Source organism: Triplophysa rosa, linkage group LG9 (genome assembly GCF_024868665.1).
Source record: "Triplophysa rosa linkage group LG9, Trosa_1v2, whole genome shotgun sequence".
NCBI lineage: Eukaryota > Metazoa > Chordata > Actinopteri > Cypriniformes > Nemacheilidae > Triplophysa > Triplophysa rosa.
In genome coordinates, this window is record NC_079898.1 from 26538190 (window position 1) to 26560689 (window position 22500).

At 40.5% G+C, this 22500-nt stretch overlaps 2 protein-coding genes across 4 annotated transcripts in view; both read left to right on the forward strand.

Moving 5' to 3' along the window:
* klc1b (kinesin light chain 1b) overlaps window positions 1-809 on the forward strand; it is a 23678-nt gene extending 22869 nt beyond the window's left edge. For all 3 annotated transcript variants that reach the window (XM_057341753.1, XM_057341756.1, XM_057341755.1), the window contains one exon: window positions 1-809. This exon is cut by the window's left edge and continues 300 nt beyond it. The gene's annotated coding sequence lies outside the window, so the exon portion shown is untranslated.
* A 1497-nt stretch (window positions 810-2306) lies between these two features.
* The window catches only part of ptk7b (protein tyrosine kinase 7b), a 54113-nt gene continuing 33919 nt past the window's right edge, over window positions 2307-22500 (forward strand). Inside the window, exon 1 of the mRNA XM_057341751.1 lies at window positions 2307-2685. Within this exon, the coding sequence (XP_057197734.1) occupies window positions 2589-2685 (97 nt within the window). The 5' untranslated portion in view covers window positions 2307-2588. The remainder of the gene's footprint in view (window positions 2686-22500) is intronic.

Here is a 22500-nt window from a genome sequence, read left to right on the forward strand (position 1 = left end):
TTTCTTTGTCTCCTGAATGAGATAACTTACTTAATGTATCATATTATCAGAAAAATGTAATGATTTTAATTTCATTTGTCTGTCTAGGATTTGTTTTATGAGTTTTAAAGAGAAAGAGTGCCGTGAGGAGGAGGTGTGTCGTGTGTCCTCTAGAGACAGTGATGCTGTAAAACATTTTCATTCATCCGTGTCTTCAGATACCTCCTCATTGAGACCTTTTAACACAAACCTGAGCAGTAATTCATGAGGTATATTTCCAGAGATTTTACTCACGGGGTGTCCTGTGGTTATTTTATGCTATCTGTATTTCACTTGGGTTTCTATGATGTACTAATCTTGAGTTTTCATCAAGTTTCATCTAGAAAATCAGGTGCAGATAAAGTGACCTCATCCTGACATCTGAATGTGGCTGTTTTCCAGATTATGATGTACATGTTGCTGATGCGTTTATGACAGAGAATGAGAAATGTGTTGATTTTATAATGTCGTTTTACTGTTAAATGAATCTGTTCGTGAATCTCAGGAGACGATTCAGTCGGTGTGAATTTGCCATGTTCATCTCAGCTGATCACAGAGATGTAAATAATCAGCCATCACTTCAAGCCATATGTAAAAAAATTGAAATGATTGATCTGTGGTCCGCGTTGGTTCTCGGGGATTTGTGTTGTAGCTTTAGTCTGTATACTGTATGTTTAGTGCTTTAGATATCATTCATGTCAATTATTTTTGATGAAAATGTGATTTGTTTCTGTATTGCACAAATGTGGTAAGGAAACACTTTCATGAAAATAAATAAATGTGCATCTGCATCCGGACTGTTTCTTCTGAAACACACACACACACACACATCGCTGTTGAAACATGAGCATGCAAATGTTGAATTGATGTTGATTGTTTTTCTATTCCTGTATGATCTCTGCTGCAGTACTGAAGTGAGAACAGAGTACCGCTCCTCTTCTTCGCTGTCACTAGATAAATCAAGAGGATGATGATGATGCGAATGGACGTGATGCCTTAACCTTTGAACCTTTAGTACAAAAAAGAAAAACAGTTTAGTGAATGTGAATCAAAAAGAACATCAAGCAACACGTGAGGTCTATAAAAGCAACCACAGTTTAAAGGAGTAGTTCACCCCAAAAAATGCTCCCCATTGACTTTCCATAGTGGGAATTACTTTGGTGAAGTCAATAGGGACCATTTTTGGGCGAACCACTGATCTAAGTCGTATGACAAACTACCTTTTCAGAAGATGGCAGGTTAGACTTTTTGGGGTGAACTACTCCTTTAAAATTCGTATTTTTTCATGAAATATTGCAGCGTTTATAGTAAATAGTTTATCAATGTGGGTCATTTTCTTATTAAAATTCATGTACCCTCATAATCTTCAATTAAAATCTGAAAATGCACTTTCTCTCTGAAATGACGTAATTTAGGCAGCTTGGGCGGAGCATCCGTTAACTCCTCCCCTTCAACCGTCAGTCTCCTGCCAGTTTCATTTCAAAATAAATGCAACAGCTGTTTTCACACATCCAATCAATTCGCAGTGAGAAACGCAAGCCACGCCTGCTCATTTTCTCCTTTGAAATTCCTTTTCATTCGGAAACGTCTCAGAATATGGAAGTAAAAACGATCGCAACTTCCGGTTCACGGGGACTTTAACAGCGCCCTCCAATGTCAAATATAGCTTACAGTGGCCAAATGAAAGAAGCCGGAGTTACTGGCCAATCAAATGAAAAGGGCGGGAGTTAATGACCACAGCTGAGCGCGACGCTGCATGACTTTTTAACCATAAAAATGTTAAATGACCGACAGTAATATACATTTACGCAAAGAACAAGACGGATCAGACGAAGAAACGGAATGTGAGAATATTGTAAATTAATTTAACTTTTCTGATACAATCAGTTCACTTGTGCCAGAAAATGATTCATGAAACTCTAAGTTTAGTCCTCAGGCCTTTACTACATCCACTAAACCCAGTGGCTTATACTCATAGGCTATGTGTTTATAACCTATTAAAATAAACGCATTACTTGCAAATAGTTGAAATGCAATACTTTACAATAAATTGTTGTTCATTAACTCTTTTCTTTATTCAAACATTTCATCTTTTTAACAAGAAACCCCAAGTGTCTGGAACCTTTGTACTAATGTGTGGTCTGTGTTTAAAAGGTTAAAGGGTAATTCAGTGATGTTTTTCACGAAAGACTGCTTCTCGGTGCTGCCAGCTGGATGCAGCATCGGACTCCTAATGGAAAAGGTGAAATGAAACCGGAAGCTCCAGAGAGAGAGAGAGAGAGAGAGAAGGCGGGTTGATCCCGGGACCCGAATGAGTGTCTGACGGATTGTATGACGGGTCGCAGATGAGCGCGAGGGTCGACCCACAGCAGCCGCAGTCAGACCCTCCGATTTTATAATCCGATCTCATTAGAATGAGTGGAACATGGATAAAACACACTTGACGTAAAGACGTTTTGTGTCGTTAAACTCACAGAACGGGCGGTTTATATGTACGGTTGTTTTTTTGTTTGTTTTCTGTCAAAGAGTCTTGAACCTGCGGACCAGTTTTACCTGCGCGTCCCGGAAACATGGACGCATCACCGCGCAGCTCCGCGCGTCGCGGCGCGATAACTGCACGCGGAGGAGCCGTGAATCTGCTTTCACTCTTTATAATGTGCACGGGAGGTAAGATCGCTTGAACTTTCGGTGTTTTATGAGAAAAGTGGGTCGCGTTGTTATGAGGTGAATCCAGGTGTAACGACGACAAACCTGTAACCTCCTTTACCACAGTAAAAACACGCCTGTAACCTGCTTTACCACAGTAAAAACACGCCTGTAACCTGCTTTTTATTGTAGATATCAGGTTTATAGCTCACATTGAGAAAAAGTGAATTTGAGAACATTCAAATTGGACCGTCTGTTCTGTTTTTATTATGTAATTTTAAGTTATTACGATGCATTATTACGTGTCTCGTGTTTCTGAAGCATGCCTGCACTCAGTAGTGCATGTTGTGTTTAGTACTCTCACTTTCACACGCTTATATAAGCAGTGAAAAAAGATCAATTGTATTATAAAAATAGCGGATTTGAATCTGTTGTTTATTTAGTGGAGTTCAATGCTGTGTGATTAGATGTGCCATTCACACGCCTTACATTTCAAGTGTTTATTAGGAATAATATTTTCAACCACCACAATTTTTATTTTATTATGTTCTCATTTATTCTCTCTGGTGTGTGTGTAAACCTGTACGTGAGTCTTTCGTCAGTGAAACACAAAAGAAGACGGGGTCCAGTGTTGTTTAGTTATCAACATTTTTCAGAATATCTTCTTTTGTGTTCTGAAGAAGATTTTTTCCTACTATGGCAGTCAATGATGTCCCGGAACTGAAAATGGCTAACATTCTTCCAAATATCTTCAGAACAAAGTAATTTATACAGGTATGAAATAACAGGAGACTGAATAAATGATGACAGAATGTTTATTTCTGGGTGAACCGTCCCTTTAATGTTTAACTGACCTGTTGTTTAATGTTGTGTTCTAACTTCTGTCTGCAGTGTTTCATTCATTGTTTTTTTCCGAGCGGTTTCTTCTATGTGACATTGGATGTGATGTGATGTGCACTCTGAGTGTTGAAATGGCTGACAGATTAGTTTTCATATGAAACAGTGTTGTAAATGATAACATCTTCAGAGCATCTGCATTTGCTGAAATCCGAAGGCCACATGTCTGGTGTTATCTCTGTAATATGTGCAGCCCACCAACACTCAAATATTTCCTCCGAGATGAAGAGCAGCTGTCTTGTTTCTCAGCTCTTCTGTCTCCTGGGTCTTGTTTCAGTTAAGACGTGCGTGAGGTTGAATTTTAACACCGTACTCTTTCAAGAGTGAAAGCAGAATGTGAGATGAGATTTATTCTGTAAAGAGCGAGACATTATCATTTCATTCTTTTATAAAGTTTACATTCAGGTCAGGGATTTATTGTTCATTGCGTAATACTTGCACAATTATAGCATTCATTTACATTTATACGTCTGAATTACGGTCTAGAGAACTTCAGTGAGGTGATATCAAACTACAGAACAACACAGAGGGAAAACGGTCTCTTATTGTTGAATTTCACATGGTGAAACAAAAATTCTTGAATCAAGATTCATTTTCTTGATGAGCAAAATGACCTAAGAAAATAAGTCTTGTTTTAAGACAAAAAATATGAAATTTCAGTGAATTTGTACTTAAAACAAGCAAAAAACCTTATCTAAAAAGTAATCTTGAATTAAGGTTTCCCTTTCTCTTAGTTACTAAATTCAAGATGATATTTCTTACCCCATTGGCAAACTTTTTTCTTGTTTATGTACAAATTCATTGAAATTTCATATTTTTGGTCTAAAAACAAGACTTATTTTCTGAGGTCATTTTGCTCATCAAGAAAATGCATCTTGATTCAAGAATTTTTAGACATTTGTACTGGAAAACAGGACAGACATACTAAGTAAGAAAGTCATTTTTTGCAGTGCATAAAATTCTGTAAACAGAATGAGATCATGATCTATTTGATTTTCAGATGTGTAGGAATGCAACGTAATATTTAGATTTGGAGGAGATATGAAAGCCTTTTCTGAGTTGTTGTGATGATTTTACTCTTTTAAGTATTTCTGTATATGAACATTTTAAGCAGACGCTTTTATCCACATGACAGTGAATTTATGAATTGGGTTTATCAGTTCTGTTCTGTAGGAGTTGAAGCCGTGATCGTTCAGCTGTTGCAGTTATTGAATAAAAACATTTTCGGTATATGTCAGACCCGCTGACGCGATGCTAAGTGGTTGCTACTGCTAATGTATATAATATATATATATAACGGTACTATGACATCAGAAAAATATTTGTTTCTGGTTTTATTGTGAGCGGTTGAGCAGTGTGTGTTCATCAATGTGGTTTATTGAATGTGTGTGTGTGGTTTGCTCTCATTCGCAGACGGACGCTTTATGGTCCCTGTGGTGGATTGTGGGTTAGACCCCGCACGGTGACATCCTCATGTCTTTATTCACTTTCACTGCTTCTGCTGTGCTGTGGTGTTTACCTCTTATTTACTGTGAGAGTGTGACGGTTTGAGACTTGTGTTGTGTGTTTGTTTGTGTGATAACGTGTGTGTGTGATGGTGTCATTAAGCATTAGCTGCATCATTGTGTTACAGCAGCGAGAGATGAGCGCTGCGTCCGAAATCGCCTACTTCCATACTATCTAGTCGGTGAAAATGAGTCATGAGCAGTACGTCCGAAACCTCAGTATGCACAAAACAGTAGGCGAGAAATACCCAGATGGTCTATAACTTCCGCCGAGATTGGTGATCGGATGGACACTTATCTATCCCATGATGCCACAGGAGCTGAGCAACGGTCAAATTTCAAAAGTGAATCAAATGAAAATAGCGGAAAATGTCAAAGCGGGTGTCCATTTGTAAAATGTAAGTACAGATTAAGGAATTTCTCGTGAATAAATTGTGTTTGCACCGACGCCAGGTACAGGTTGTTGTTGGTACGTCATGGGTCAAAGAGCATACAGGTCACATGACCATAAAACATGTCAGAAATCTATTCATACTACTCATACTTATTCAGATTCAGTACATACTTTCACAGTATGCGATTTCGGACGCAGCGGCGGTGTGTCACGTTTGCCCTTTGACCTCAGGACGCAAAGATTGTCTGAGCCGTACGCACAGATTGACCCGTCAGGAAATAGTTTGCATGCTCTCTGTCGGTGATATTGTATTGAAAGCAGCGGAAACACCGGATCTGAGCTCAGGTTGTGTGTGTTTGTGTGTAGGATGTTTTCCTGTGTGCCATCTCTCTACACTGGAATACAGCTGTGATGCAACGGAGCGGAAGTGTTTTGGAGGAAATCCTGCAGCTGTGACTCTATTGTCTCTCTCTCTCTCTCTCTCTCTCTCTCTCTCTCTCTCTCTCTCTCTCTCTCAGGATGATTTTGTCCTCCTTTATTTTTCTTTAAAGGGAGTGAGCAGGATTCAGGTCAGGTGTGGTGTTCTTTCATCTGGTGTATGTGTGATGATAATGAGAATTGTAGTGAGCAGTCTTAAAGCTGCAGGCGCGTTCATACAGAACGTTTAACTTGAACGATTTCTTTTTACATCAAAGAACTCATCTGTTGTTTTTGTGGGGTTGTTAGGTCTTCGTGAGATTGAAACCCTTACGACCGATCTCTACATTAATACAAACTCAACATTCACATATCTGGGTGGTCACTCATATTTGGTTCCCCATGAATTCAGTGCTGTGTCTCTGGACTGCATTCAGTGTCGTGTTAACAGTGTTGTATTGTGTCCAATAGACAAATTCACACAAAGGACAAATTGATTCTTTGTGCGAGTGTCAGTTGTGTTTTACCTCCTGCTGTGTGTAGAGACGCCGGTCTGAGCTCCTGAATGTGTGTGAAGTCCTCATATGAACTGACAGGACTTCTGAGGTCAATGAGGTTTTCTCCTCTCTTTGCCACTACTGTATGCAGCCACAGAAAAAAATGAAGAGACCATTTCATCATTCATCATTTCATCACCATTTCACCATATCTAGATGTATTGTGGTCATTCCAGTCCAGTGTCTGTTGAATTTCAACCAAATCAAACCTCAGGAGTGACATAAAGTCCTCCAACAGCAATGTGAAAGTCACATGAGAATTGTGATCAAAATCCAGATTAACACATAAAAAACATTTTGTTTTGAACTTTTCCTTAATACATGTAGAAATATGACTTAACAAAAAGCTAATCGTTGATGCCTTATTCATATTCACTTTTAATCAATGATCACTGAAGATTGTCCTGGTAAAAAGAGGACTAATGATGATAATTGTTTAAAAGTGAATCTGAACTTGTTTTATAATAATAATAATACATTTGTTTTTATATAGTGCCTTTAAAGCAGCTTCTCAAGGCACTTTACATAAAAACAGAAAACTAAATACACATGATCCAGAGCATCTTTTCTGTTGTTTTCACCTGTTTCTCCAGTGTTGATTTTATGCAAATAAATGCAAATAGAAACAATATTTTTATTTGAAATTTGGGTGAAAATTGTTAGTCGTTCACTGAATAAAACAAAAATGATCATTTCACCTATAAATAGTAAATACCGAAAAACTGAAAATAATTTTGAAATGATCATGCTGTATGTTGTAGTATAGGCCTTCATGAAGATTGACGTGAAGTCTCAGGGATTGAGTTTGTGGTCTTGTGGCGTAAGAAGAGCGAAAGGGAAGATCTCAGGCCCTCAAGTTCAGTTAGTGAAATTGAATACTGCATTTTATCGATCCACTTGAAAATGCAGCAATGCAGAATCAGATCTATTTTAAAACGATGACATATCCTTCTCCTTTAGCGCGTTTAAAAAAAAAAAAATCGCGTCGACAGGAAAACGCTAAAACACACTATAAAGCGCTGTCAAATGCATGCCAAACCAAAAGGTGGCGATATAATCCTAACCATAAAGCCGTGTTGGCCAATCAGAAGCCTGGAATGTGACGTCAAACATCGGAGATAGCGGCACGCAACGTCATACGCCAAATCTCCGTTTCTAAAAATCTTCACGCTGGCCGGAGTTTTGAAAGAAGTTTGGTTTCAATGACCGGCGTTTGCGTGTGGACGGACGGCGAAAATACCCGTGTTCGTGTAAACTGTGAAGAGCCTGGAGGCATCTCGACCCTTCACAAGATCAGTTCAGTTTAGACGTCGACAGATTTGTGTCTGTATTTACAATAGTACCGTGTTTATTCTGTTCAAGTCTGATAAAAAACACAACGGTGTTCACTGAGCGTGTGATTTACATTCATGCATTTGACAGACGCTTTTATCCAGAGCCACTTAGTGTGAATTTCCATTTACAGTTTGTGTTAAGACTCAACTGGTGTCGTGTGCAGTAATGAGGTCATGTGACTCTCTCTCTCTTCAGACAGCGTGAGGTTTGACATGTAATCTGTCCGTGTGTGCTTTACGACAGACGTGTGCGGCTTCTGCTCGCAGCAACACACGACGAGCTCCGGCACGTTCCGTCACGACTGAAGTACTGTCACGCAGAGAACCCGTTCTGTGCGTTTCAAACCTGAACATGATGAGAACGCCAGCAGTGAGTGACAGATCTGAGTCAGAACCGACGGATGAAACTCAATTCTTTATTATATTCAGTCATTTACTTTGAAATCTCCTTGTAACGCTTTTAACGGATTCCTTAACTCAAAATCAAAAGGCACACTCACAACCCATTTGACTTGACATGTCATATTCACTGAGACAGAATTGTGACATCATGTGATTCACTTTGAATTGATTGCGTGGACGGCGGGTCCTTGTGTTTTGCGTCGAGCTGCATTTTAGCGATTGGCATTCGTCAATTTCACAACCTTATTGTTTCTAGAGTTTATTCGACACATTTGCCCTTTCAAAATGATAAACGTCTGGTTAAGCCCAGGAGATGTTTGACATGTACTTGTTGGAAATTCCTCCGCGCCAAATGAACTCCTGCGTTTCGGGGGCGTTGGATACGGACCTCCTGGAGAATTAGAGGACGGGGCTCTTTCACCGACACACAATTCTCTTTTTGGCACCGCGCCTGTGATTGACATACTAATAAACCGTTAAGAGGGCATTTTGTCAAGCGTCCAGCCGGCGACTTAATCCCATGAATGAAAGTCTTTCTCCGGCCGGATTAGAGAGAGAGGCGTTTGCGTGGATCTAATGGGAACAGAGCTCGAGGGGATGGAAGTAAAGTTGTGTTTAACCCTCTCCTCGCCCACCTGACCGGAGTTCCCATGAGCCATCAGAAGTGATTGTGTGGTATGAAGACATTATTAGTCACGTACGTGTTCAGATCTGGAGGTCTGGAGACGGCCATGTGCTCGTGTGAAGAGACTTGTGTAAGTTAATCGTCAGGTTAAACCTGTCTGACGGTGAAACTCTATCAAGCCGTCCTTTCGGCAGACGCAGGAGGAACATAAATCCACCTGACTGGATTCTCCAGGGTTGACATGGGATGTGGTTTGTCATTATCTTGAATAAAGTGCTCTCTGTTGGAGATTGTTGTGTTTCCATGGGTTGGGTTTATCTTTATTTGCCTCAACATTAGCATCTCAACACGCTCGTGACAGAGCGGACTGAACACAATGTTGGGAAATGGGTTTAAAGAGAAAGGCTAGTTTAAGACTTCATGCTAGTTCATCATGCTCTTGTTTTGGTTATACAAATGAAGAGGTTTTATTTCTGTGGCATTTTCGTATTTGTGTGTTTTGTTTGTGTGTTTGTATAGTGTATATGTATGTGTGTGTCATTTGTGAAAAATGTGTTTGTGTGGCAATTTTGTATTTGTGTGTTTGTATGGTGTATATGTATGTATGTGTGCGTGCGTGCGTGCGTGTGTGTGTGTGTGTGGACTTGGTTTTTATATGTTAGTGGGGACCTGCATGCACACCAACTCATGGGGACTCGTGTCACTGTGGGGACCAAAATTGAGTGCAGTTTTGTATTTTTGTGTATATGGGGTGTTTTGTGTGTGTTTGTTTGTATAGTGTATATGTGTGTCTTTTGTGAAATATGTGTGTGTGTGTGTGGCAATTTTGTATGTGTGTGTTTATGGGGTGTTTTGTGTGTGTGCATGTGTGTGTGTGTCTTTTGTGCAATATGTGTGTTTGTGTGGCAGTTTTGTATTTTTGCTGTGTTTTGTGTGTACGTGTGTTTGTGCGTGTTTTCTTTCTCCATGTGTCTGTGTAACGTGTCACGTTTGTGTAGTATATATATATGAAGTTTGTGTGTTGTATGGAGTTGTTTGCGTGGCATGTGTTTGGTGTATATATGTGTTTGTGTGGCGGTTGTGTGTATGGTTTTGTGGTGTTTTTGTATGGTGTATTAGTGATGTGTGTGTGGTATATATTTGAGTATATGTGTGTTAATGTGTTAGTGTTTGTGTGGTGTATGTGGTTTATGTTTAAAGTTTGTTTATCTGCGTTTTCATGTGTTAGTGTTGTATTTGTGTGTGTGTGATGTGTTTGTTTGTGTTGTTCATGTGTTAGTGTGTGTGTGTGTTTGTGCAGGGCAGCGGTATCTTTTTAGTCTCTTTAGTGCACTTGCTGATTTTGTTTAGTTTTGTGTGTTTGGATGGTAATTTGTGGGAAGTGGTTGGTTAGACTCCTGCGGTGATTACTGTAGCTGTATTCTGCTTTATTCTTCTTTAGTTTTGTGTGTTTTCTCTTCCAGTTATAGATCCTGAAGTCACCTTTAAATCACGACTAAACTCACATTGAAACTTTCTAAATAATAAAACCTTCTATTATAATGAATGAATCTGCGCTGTGTGTGAATGTCTGCTACTGTTTCTGACAGATGTTCAATCCGTTTGAGGAAGAAAAATGTGTATTTTTCTTATTCTATTGTTTTGTAGTTCCTACAGTTATTAGCAGCAATGGATGTTCTAGATGTGTCTAACAAGTGTAAATCTATAGAAGAAGCGTGTGGTACCCGTGTGATAACTCACCAGAACTAATCTCATCTTCCTCGCGTGTCTTCTCTGCGATGTCTGACTGAAGCGTCCCGCTTGCATTTCTGTGTTGATGTTGAGATGTCTGCTCTGTTGACAGGTGTGTCGTCAGTCTCAGACGTCTGAGTTCAACTGATCCCGCCTCCGAGCATTACTGCATCTGTACCGCAGAATCATGTTTTTCTTCTTAAAGAAGAATCTGGATGTGTACCCTCAAGCAATTGAAATGTCAGTGACGAGAGGGCAGATTACAAAAACACTCGCTGGTTAAGTTGTTACTGGAGGAAATGAGGTTTTAATATGATACTGGTTTCCATCCTGACCTAGTTTTCCTTCCCGTCGGGGAAGCCGCGGCACATCTACTGTATTCCTGTATTAACAGCTATGATGTAAATATTAAATGACTGTCCGGGTCTTTCCATTAGTGCACTTCTGATTCCTGATCTGGGTGAAGAGGAATCTGGGTTTGTCATTTTGTCAAGCATTTTCTATTTGAAGAGCTGGCGGTTAATGAATAAACATTCTAACAATATATATAAATGATAAAAGGCTTTTAGGTGCACCGCTTTCTCTCTTCAAATGACGGCGGTGCGCGCGCGGCACTCTGAAAAGTTGAACTATTTCCATCTCGATGCGGCACCCACGCGCCTAGAAAATGTACGCGCCTACGTCGCCCCCTATTTCTACATTTAAAATAACGAATATGTGCGCGGAAAAGATGCGAAATGTGAATAGGGCCTTACTCATAGTACTAAGTAATTAGTAACTTTCCCTTAAATCAAAAATCGGATATTGATTGAGCAAATACAAACGTAAATCTTCTTATCACACCCTGATTCAGAATGGAACGCTTATAATAGTAATTTATCACGTGTGGAAAATGTCAGTTTGATGTCACGTGACTTCGCCCCGTGTGTACGTGTGTAACCTGCGACTTTGTTTCAGAGATGGAGATGGATGAAGAAACGTCGGTCTGTAAAAGAGATCTTTGTGATTTGTGTTCCTCATCGGTGACCTGAGGGTTCTAGATCCGATGGAGATCTCACAGGATTACTGAAGCATCGCATGAGCGCGGGATAACTGACACCTCACGGCCCCTCTGCCTCCTTCACCCCGTCTCTCTCTCGCTGTGTCACAATGACGTCTTTCAGCACCATACTCTCCACCAGACTCGGTAACTGAAGACCGACGGTGTTGAATGTGCGGTGTGAGTGCGGGGTCGTGTTTTGATCGTCGCGTGTGGTGGATGATAACTCCGAAGTGGATTGTTTGATGGCCTGTAGGGTTTTATGCATTGGAGTGGAATATTCGCTCCAGTGGGTTCTAGAAAGCATCTCTCCTCCTGTCCGTGTGTGTCTGACTCTCGGTCTCTGAAGACGTGGAGATGCATGCGTGACCGTGTTACTGCAGCTTCATGCATCGCTGCTCGGCGATTGCTGTCAATGTAAAGTTTCTAGAAAGATGTAAACAAACAAGAGGACCATCAGTGATGTTCAGATGAAGATTGTGAGGGCGTGCGTGTGTGCGTGTGTGTGTGTGTGTGTGTGTCAGGCGGAGCTGAACAGATGGAGCTCAGATTCTTCACTGCACAGAATATTAACAGCATCTGTTATGCATTACATCATTCTAATGTACGACCATCTTCTCATGTACAATCGTCAGGCCTGTGTGTTAGAGTTAGTGCTGTTTGTTAGGTCAAGCATCATTTCTGATCATGTGCCGGTATTCAGTAATACAACATATTGTGTTATACCATGGTCTGTTTGAATACCCGATTCTGATTGGCTGGAAGGTGTGCATTAAAACACGGGTTTAATGCACGGGTAGTTTCAGTCAGTTTGATCAACATTTGAAACTGACGAAATTAACTGTCATTTTCTGATCAAAAATGACACTGTAAACATCAATAACTGCTTTAATTTGGCAAATGACCATGGTATAAGCGGCATAATTCACGGCTAGCCGTGTATTAAAGGATTTTAATGCACCACGCCTCGCGTCGAGAGGTTCTTGTTGGCCTTCAAAGGATTTTAATGCACGGCTAGCCACTTCAAAATACTCAGTAGTACTGATTAGATTTTTAGAAAACACATTAGCTTCTTTTCCATTCACATTTACAACACAGCATGTGTGCTAAAATGAGTATGAATAAAACAAACTGTAATAAAAGCATGAACTAACTTGTATGTTAATATGGACTAAAACACAAATTGTGGTTGGAAATGTTCTAATTCATTATCTTTGCTATTTTTTTATTGTTTTTTGCATTTGCATCTGTTTTAAACTGTTGTTCATGAAAAAATCAATAGGAACTCTGCCCAAAACACAATAGAACATGTAATGGATTTAATAGTTCTAATGGGAATTGTATTGGTTGTAATGGAAACTGCAATGGTGTCTACTGGTATGGGATGGATTGTATCGGTGGGTGGCAGATTGATCCTATTGGAATAATGCCCAATACACACTACAAGTGGAATTTTGAAAAGGTTTTAATGGAAAAAGCTAATGGTTCATGGTGATGTTTAAGTGGAAACCATTTGAAAATCTGTCATTGTTTCTATTGTTTTTTCAGCAGGGTACTGTATACTTTTTTTAATTGTATTTTTGTTAGTATTTAACTTTTTTTTTTGAGAAGTTGTCAAACTTTGCATTGTTGCAAAGCAGCCTGACATATAGAAAGTTGTAGATTTAAATATTTATTTTTTAAAATTAATTCTAATAACCTAGGCTGGGCAATCGTATGGTTCTTGTATACAACGTTACCGAATTCTAAGGCGAGCTCGTCATGTGGCTTCGCGAAACTTGATATGCATCATCACTGGCACATCTTGTCTGCCTCATACAAATTTGGTGACAGCGCCACCTATTGGTCAAAAGTTATAAGCAATTTTCTTGAGTTCTTCTAACTGCTTTTTCCTGTGTTTTTAGACTTTCATCTGACATGACCAAAATATTTCCCTTTGGGCCGTGGTTGGGCTTGACCCCGTAATTGCTGCTTGCAGCTATATTTTTAATTAGCTGTATTTTTAGTATTTATGATTTAATATTTTGGAACAAACTCCTGCAAACACAAATCAGTCTGTGTGTTTTATTTGTACTTTATTGAAGGACGCTGGTCTTGTGTGTCGGCTCACATTATTTATTTTCAATGACAGAAATAAGATACTGTCAAATTGACCTTTGATCTTTACACGGTTCATTCTCCATGGACTCCGGGCATCTTCTCTGGTTACCGTGGTAACAGCCTGACTCCAGACACACACATGACGAGAGTCCACCCCACATACTTCAACATAAACACTATCATAGATGTATTTTTGGCGCATTTCATTTCTTAGGTTATAAGAAGGGTGTGTCCTGCTGCTCTCTGGCTCTTTCCTTTGCTCTCATTATTCAGTCCATTAGCTCCTGATGGCCTCTCAGCTCAGGGATCGTCCAATAGCGGGTCTAGTTGAGCTTGTCCAGTAGATCCTCCGGACGGATCGATACGCTCGGGAGTTGAGTGCTTTGGAATTTCTCCGAGACAGAGAGGAGCCAAAACACCTCTTGTGTTTCCTGAGGCTGTGACTACATTTATCTGTAGTGACCGGAGCTATTGTGTGTACAAAACTGTGCAGGAAAAATCAATCATTCTGATACTTTATATAGTCATGTGACGTGTGGGCTGCGGGGGGATTCACTCTGACAAGAATCCGGTCGGGGGGTTTCAAGTGAAATCGAAGCGAAATGGCTCATGAAGGGGGAAGGGGCTCGTCTCACTTGTATCAGATGACCCGGTGTGTGTGTGTGTGTGTGTGTGTGTGTACGTACGTGCGCGTGTGCGTGCGTGTGTGTGTGTATGACTTGGATTTGTTTTTAACCCCTTCCTCGTGGGAATGAACAGAAAGAAGCAGAGATGTTTTGATGTAAAACTGTGTGTGTGTGTGTGTGTGTGTGTGTGCGTGTGCGTGTGCGTGTGCGTGTGCGTGTGCGTGTGCGTGTGCGTGTGCGTGTGCGTGTGTGTGTGTGTGGGGATGGAGGGCAGAAGATAAGTGAGTTATCTAAACTGTATAGTGATGGTCCATAAAGCTCTCAGAATTCTTCCCGGGGTTGAGGGGGAGGAGTTTACAAAGGTCGCCTCCCCAGAGCAATGATTCACAAACACATCAAATCTCACCTGTCACATCCTGTCAGTCATGAATTTATACTTTATTCACATTATGTATTTATTCCAGATGCCTGCGTGCCCGTTTAAAGGAACAGTTCAGCCAAACATGTGAATTCCGTCATCATCAGTTCATCCTGATGTAATTTCAAACCTGTATGAGTATTTTACCCCATTAACTTACATTGTATGAACACAAAACAACTTCTGTTTCTCAAAATATCTTCTTTTGTGTTCTGAAGAAGAAAGAAACTCATAGAGGTTCACAAACACATGAGAGAGAATAATTGATCACTGAATCTTTATTGCTTCGACATGAATGTGCATTTTCTCCACATGCAGATTTGATCAATAAATAAATGTAAAATGCTTCAAATAATATAATACTTTATTATTCTGCAAGTTACACTCACGAATGTTTTTTTCCAGTTAAAAGCAGAGAGGTACTGTCATTGTGTGTTTGTATGTAATTCTGTCAGCGCGTGTCAGATTCTTGTGTTGGTTTTCTTGTATAACATGAGTGTGTAAATGTCTGTAAGCTGCGAGATCAGTCATCACTCTCATTCCTGAAGATGTTGGCCATGTTCCCATGATGCCCTGCTCTCTGTCTGTGCAGTGTCAGGTGTTCATTTACTGTAAATCTTCTTCAGTTGTCCTGTGTGCTTTTCAAGACATTTAAGTTGTTCATGGGAAGTTGTTCACGGTTGTATTACAGAGCAAACAGAGCAGCAAAAGAGTGAATGTGTGTCTGTCTCTTGTGTGTGTGTGCGTGTGTGTGTGTGTGTCTCTGTCTGTCTGAGTGGTGTGTGTGCATGCATGTGCGTTTGCGCATGCGTGCATGCATTTGTGTGTCTCAGCATGCGTGAGAGTGTGTGTGTGCCCGTGCACGTGTTTGTGTGTGCGTGCATGTGTGCCCGTGCGTGTGTGTCTCAGCATGCACGTGCATGTGTGCGTGTGTGTGTGCATGCATGTGTGTGTCTCAGCATACATGAGAGTGTGTGTGTGTGTGTGTGCACGTGCACATGCGCATTTGTGTGTCTCAGCTTGGCCGCGTGTGTGTCTCAGCATGCAGGAGAGTGTGTGTCTGTTTTGTGTGTGTGTGTGTGTGTGTGTGTGTGTGTGTATGCGAGAGAGAGGGAGAGTGTGAATGTGTGTGTGTTTCTTCACATCATTATACACACACACACACACACACACACAGGAAGTGTATTGTCAGCATCAGGTGAATGAGTGGCGAGAGCAGGTGGATAATTAACTGTCAGCATGAGGTAGAGATTCAACAAGACTCTTTCTCTTTACATATAAGAGATAATTGAAGAGGAACTGCTCTAATTGGAAGCATTCCTCACACTTCTGTTTGCGCGCGCGTGTGTGTTGTGCCTTTTTGTAAATCTTCATCTTGTGCTTCTATCTATGCAAAGTAAAAGAAAGTTAACGTGTTTCATGCATTCTGACTTCTTCACACTGTTAACGTGCTGTCTTCTCATGCTTAACATGGTCGAGTTGGATGTATGACATAGTATTTCTGTGCTCGATGCACTTCCCCAAGGTTCGTATAGGTTTCAGAAAGTTTTTTTCGAACATAAAAACCGTTACGTAACAAGTTTTCTTAGTCCTTTATTGGGCAATTCTCTGGGAAAAGCACTCCCACGGCAAGGCGAAAGAAATAGCCCGCCCACTTGTCGACCAGGCGAGCGATAGGAATACCCGCCTACCATCAAGATTGGCTGCGCAGTAGGCCTGCAGCTGCAGCTCGTTACTCTTGCGATAGTGAGGGAAGTTGAGCTGTGTCTGTTTGATCACAGCATTTCAGTGATGGATGTTATATAAACGCTGGATTTGGAGATCGTAGTCATATGTCTGTGTTTTGTTGGCAATCGGCACACATGCATAATGTAAACAACACAAATTTATAGTGAATAAAACAGTTCGGCAGGGATAATGAGATGATGTCTTGTGTGCTCGTGATTTAGTTGCTCCCCCCGCACACCCCCAGGAGGTCGTATGTTTTTGGAAATAATCGTACAGCTGTATCTCTCTTTTATAAATGTGATCAAACTAAAGACTCGAAGATACGAAGTATGCAAGTCCGTATTCTATAGACACTCAAGATGAGATTGGCAGAAACTGCCCGTTCAACCGGACATTTAATCTGTAGTTTAATTTACCAAAACAATCCTCATTTTTAGTCTCTTCTTGCACAACAAGTCACATTTGATTCAAAAGAAGAACAGAAGCAGCCAGTGAAGATCTTTTATCATTTTCTTTTCTACTCGTGTTTTCTCATTTCTGTCTCCTGTTGAGCGTCTCCTGAGAGGCCATTATAGTTGAAATGGAAACATTTTTATGCGTTTCAGCTGTTCGTTTAGACAGAAACGGCGTTTTGGGGGACTGAAAATGCTAACTTTTGAAATCGGGTCTCAAAGTGCAACTTTTTGAAAACGCTGCTGTTTTCGTTTCCATGTAAACTGCGAGACGGAACTTTCTGAAAACGATGACGTCACGCGCATGCGTATTACGCACTCAGTCGCGAGAGGATAGTCAAAACAATATGGCGTCTTCCATGACTGTGAGCTCTCGCTGCTCGACTATGTATTAACGTGTCCCCAGCAAACTGTGGATTTGCTGCACCAGTAAGACCAGCGGAGACACGCTATTACATTCGCCAGACTTTAAACACACATTTCACATCACAGCAGTGTGAGCTTTATTTCTCTGTGTGTCTCATGTCGATGTTTCTTCAGCAGATGTGACGCTCAGAGCCTGGATTCACAAAACATCTCGAGGCTAAAACTAGCTCCTATCTTGCCGATCTTGATCTTTTAGCAGTAAAATCAGCTCCTATATCTGTGAAAAGTTAGGGGTAGTCTTCTGTCAGCCAATCACAGTTAGTAAGCTTGCTGACATCATCCATAACAACAAGGTGCCTTTTCTTAAGATTTCTTTCTATTCCGGAGGAAAAATAGCTGGTGGCAGATATGTGAATATGGTTTAAGAGCTCTTACTGATGTTTAAAAGAACTCTACTGATGTTTGCGTTGAGAAGGGTTGTGGCAGTTTATTGTGTTTTCCTTCAACATTCTGAACATTTTTCCAGCAGTAAACATTAACCAGTGTTCAGTATTTGTCCGGTCAGTGATGGAACGGTATGTACATGTAATGATGTCTTACTCTCATCGGCTCGCTCCTTTTCGTCTTTTCATTTATTTTCTGGCAGAACTCGGAGACTGAAATCTCCTCTTGGATGGTTTAAATCCACAGATGAAGGCGACACATGGACAAACAGATCCGCCTTCATTTTCTGAGGAGAATTTCAGTCCATCCACACACCGAGATCTGAATCCAAAAAATGCCTTTTTTACTTCAGCTGTCTCTGCATTTGAGAGCGCTGTATCGATCTGTTTTTCATATTCATGTTTTGTTGTCCATGATTCCAGTAAATAAAGCAGAAAGGATATAACAGCTACTGTATATTCACTCTGAATAAATGCCGGCGGATGCTCCTGTCCTCTTCTTTATGGGTTTTTATTGGCGTTTCGGATGGCCTGAATGAGGGTTGGTCTGAATCTTGGCTTCTGTGTTTGGAAACTAGCGACTGACCTGCCAACAGTCCTATTGTTTCTGCAGGGCCGGTTTGAACAAATGATGTTTATTTTCTTCTTTAAATGATCAAGACTCTTCCATTCGGCATCAGTTTATACTCCAAACTATACGACACGCATACAAACTCTTTAATAATATGCCTGAATCAAGCTGGGGGCGATGATGTCAATCTCTGAAAGTCAGACATCGCTTAAATTAATAGACTTTCATATTTATTCACCCTCATGTCATGTCAAACCTGTATGAGTTTCATTCTTCTGCGGAACACAAAAGGAAGATATTTTGAAGAATGTTGATGATCAAAACAACACCGAACTCCATTGACTTCCATTGTATGAACACAAAACCACCGAGACATTTTTCAAAATATCTTGTGTTCCACTGAAGAAAAAATGCGGATACAGGTTTACAACCACATGAGAGAGAATAAACGATGGGAGATATATAAAAGTAAAGCGTCCTCTTGCATTAGTTTAAGTAGATGTTTCAACATAATAAGATATGTCTTCAAGATATCTTTTTATCTTTTTTAATTCTCTGATGTTTGTTGTGCAGAAACCTCAAGATATTAATGAAATGGGGAACTAAGCTCTTTTAGTAAACATTCTTCCCCCTAAATTCCTGAACTTGAAGTGCTTTTAGTATCTTAAATCAGAAGTTAAGAAACACGCCATCTCTTTGTTTGGGTTCCAGATGTGTGTTATTTGGTAAGATTGCAGTAATGTGAGCGTCTGGGTGGCCTGTTTGAACCCCTGAGGTTGTGATGTTGATGTGCATCTCTGGACTTTACCTGTGCACTTACTGTGTGATTAGGTTCATCGCACATGTCAGTTGTGAACGTGAATGAAGTGCTTTGTGAGAACACATTACACATCTGTTACTCATGACAGAACATCAGAGTCATTTCAGTCATTTTCTAAAGAGAAGCTTGTTTCGGCATGAAAAGTGGGACCGTCCGGGACTGTTGTGAGATGTTTGTAATAATGTAAACCTGCTGCTTTGTGAACGTTTGTATGTTTTGTTCGTCTGAGGTGGTCTATAGATCTGTCACCAGCGCTTCTTTTTACGGTTTCAAACCAAGATAAAATAGTACTGATCTCAGATCTGAAAGATCTCAGCTGTTCAGCTTGATTCTGTCATTCTTTATTAATGCTCATGTTGTTTAAAACCTGTATACGACTCTTTCATCTATATTTTGTGAAATGTCTAGTGTTCAATTACCAACATCCTTCAAAATGTCTTGCTTTGATGAATTATATACAGTATAGTTATTCATAAATAAATCTGACTGGACAAAATAAAGTGTCCTATAAACAATTAACAGGTATGACGAATGTTCAGCACCCACAGAGACCCACTATTAAAGGTGCAGTTTGTAAAAACCGCCGCTAGAGGGCGCGCGATCAAAACAACAACAATGGCGTAGCTTGATGACGCTGTGAAGGAGCGTGGAATGATGGGATCTGTTGTCTTCAGCCCCACCGCTGACGGCCATCAATCAGACGGGAACGAGAAGTCATGTTAGCGGATGATGTAAAGTTTTATAATTGTTGCGAATAATTGTGGTCCATAAATAAGTGACTGCTCGAAACAAGTTAGTGGCTTGCTAGACTCTAGACACTACTTCCGCATTTGTCCACGACACTGTTGTCATGCGCTTTCTACGTCAGTAAATTATATATGACGCCATTGACAGGCGACTGCACAGCCCCATGTCACTGTTTAGAATGGCGATTTTCTCACGATTTGAGATATTGTAAGTACTCGGCTGAACAAAATATACACTCACCTAAAGGATTATTAGGAACACCATACTAATACGGTGTTTGACCCCCTTTCGCCTTCAGAACTGCCTTATTTCTACGTGGCATTGATTCAACAAGGTGCTGAAAGCATTCTTTAGAAATGTTGGCCCATATTGATAGGATAGCATCTTGCAGTTGATGGAGATTTGTGGGATGCACATCCAGGGCACGAAGCTCCCGTTCCAGCCCCGTTGTTAATTTTGACAGCAAATTTTGATTTAGTTTTAGTCATAGTCTTTTGACGAAAATGCAATGTAGTTTTAGTCACATTTTAGTCAACCCCATCATTTTAGTTTTAGTCTAGTTTTAGTCGACGAAATATGAAAAACATTTTAGTCGAATAAATATACATTATATTTAGTCTACTAAAATCTAAATGGTTTAAATCATTTACTTGGTGTAATTAAATGTTCCATACAAAGATTCAACTGTTTTGACATAATTTACTTCACCTTAGAATACAATTAAACCAGGTCATTACCTTTATTTTTCAGAAAAGTTCAGTAACTAGATATGCATTGTTGGAACGCAGAGTATTAGACCATGAACGACATGTTCCAGTTCATTCAGTCCCATTTGACTCAATTGCCTCGTTAAGTTGGGCGTGTTCATTCAACCAATGAAACGCTCTGACAGGGCTCACACTCAAAGGCTATTGGCTCATGGCATGCTTCTTTGAAGTAAGCGCTGCACTGTCTCTGCTTGAGACAGCAATGAATGAGAATAGCTTTCAAAAAGACATATTATATAAATTGTATTACATTTCTTTAGTCATGCAAACATGTTACATACTTGGTTGGAATGTACAGTTCGACTCACTTCATCACTTCTATAATCAGTAGAGGACGGCGCTGGTTTCTTTTGGCTGACTTTGTTGCATTTCACGTTATGCAGCAGCTCGTGTTAAGATTAACATAGGCATATAAAAACACTTGAGCTTGCCTTCGTAATGTGTTTCGGGGTGACTCGCCTGCAGTCGCGCTTCAAGTTTGCGGCGTTTTACCGGCGATCGTGAAGGAAAATAAGACGCTTTGTAAACCGCGTGGAGACACCTATGCTTTCCCTTCTCCCAGAGACTTCTCTCTGCCGTTTATATGAGATAAGCAGCACATGCGCGCAATCTGATGTCCGCCAGGTGGGACAAGAATATTTTCGTCTCGTTTTTATTAGTTGACGAAAATGTCAGTATATTTTTATTACAGTTTTCGTTATAATGCATTCATTTTTATTTAGTTATCGTCTCGTTTTCGTCAGTGAAAACATGTCGTTAACGAATACTTTTCGTCATAGTTTTCGTTAACGAAATTAACATGGTTGCCACCACATCCCAAAGATGTTCTATCGGGTTGAGATCTGGTGACTGTGGGGGCCATTCTAGTACAGTGAACTCATTGTCATGTTCAAGAAACCAATTTGAAATGATTCGAGCTTTGTGACATGGTGCATTATCCTGCTGGAAGTAGCCATTAGAGGATGGGTACATGGTGGTCATAAAGGGATGGACATGGTCAGAAACAATGCTCAGGTAGGCCGTGGCATTTAAACGATGCCCAATTGGCACTAAGGGGCCTAAAGTGTGCCAAGAAAACATCCCCCACACCATTACACCACCACCACCAGCCTGCACAGTGGTAACAAGGCATGATGGATCCATGTTCTCATTCTGTTTACGCCAAATTCTGACTCTACCATTTGAATGTCTCAACAGAAATCGAGACTCATCAGACCAGGCAACATTTTTCCAGTCTTCAACTGTCCAATTTTGGTGAGCTCGTGCAAATTGTAGCCTCTTTTTCCTATTTGTAGTGGAGATGAGTGGTACCCGGTGGGGTCTTCTGCTGTTGTAGCCCATCTGCCTCAAGGTTGTGCGTGTTGTGGCTTCACAAATGCTTTGCTGCATACCTCGGTTGTAACGAGTGGTTATTTCAGTCAAAGTTGCTCTTCTATCAGCTTGAATCAGTCGGCCCATTCTCCTCTGACCTCTAGCATCAACAAGGCATTTTCGCCCACAGGACTGCCGCATACTGGATGTTTTTCCCTTTTCACACCATTCTTTGTAAACCCTAGAAATGGTTGTGCGTGAAAATCCCAGTAACTGAGCAGATTGTGAAATACTCAGACCGGCCCGTCTGGCACCAACAACCATGCCACGCTCAAAATTGCTTAAATCACCTTTCTTTCCCATTCTGACATTCAGTTTGGAGTTCAGGAGATTGTCTTGACCAGGACCACACCCCTAAATGCATTGAAGCAACTGCCATGTGATTGGTTGATTAGATAATTGCATTAATGAGAAATTGAACAGGTGTTCCTAATAATCCTTTAGGTGAGTGTATAATGCATCAAATAAATAATCACTAAACTCAATTATAAATGTTGATTATATGATATAACAACTTAGAGTTAAT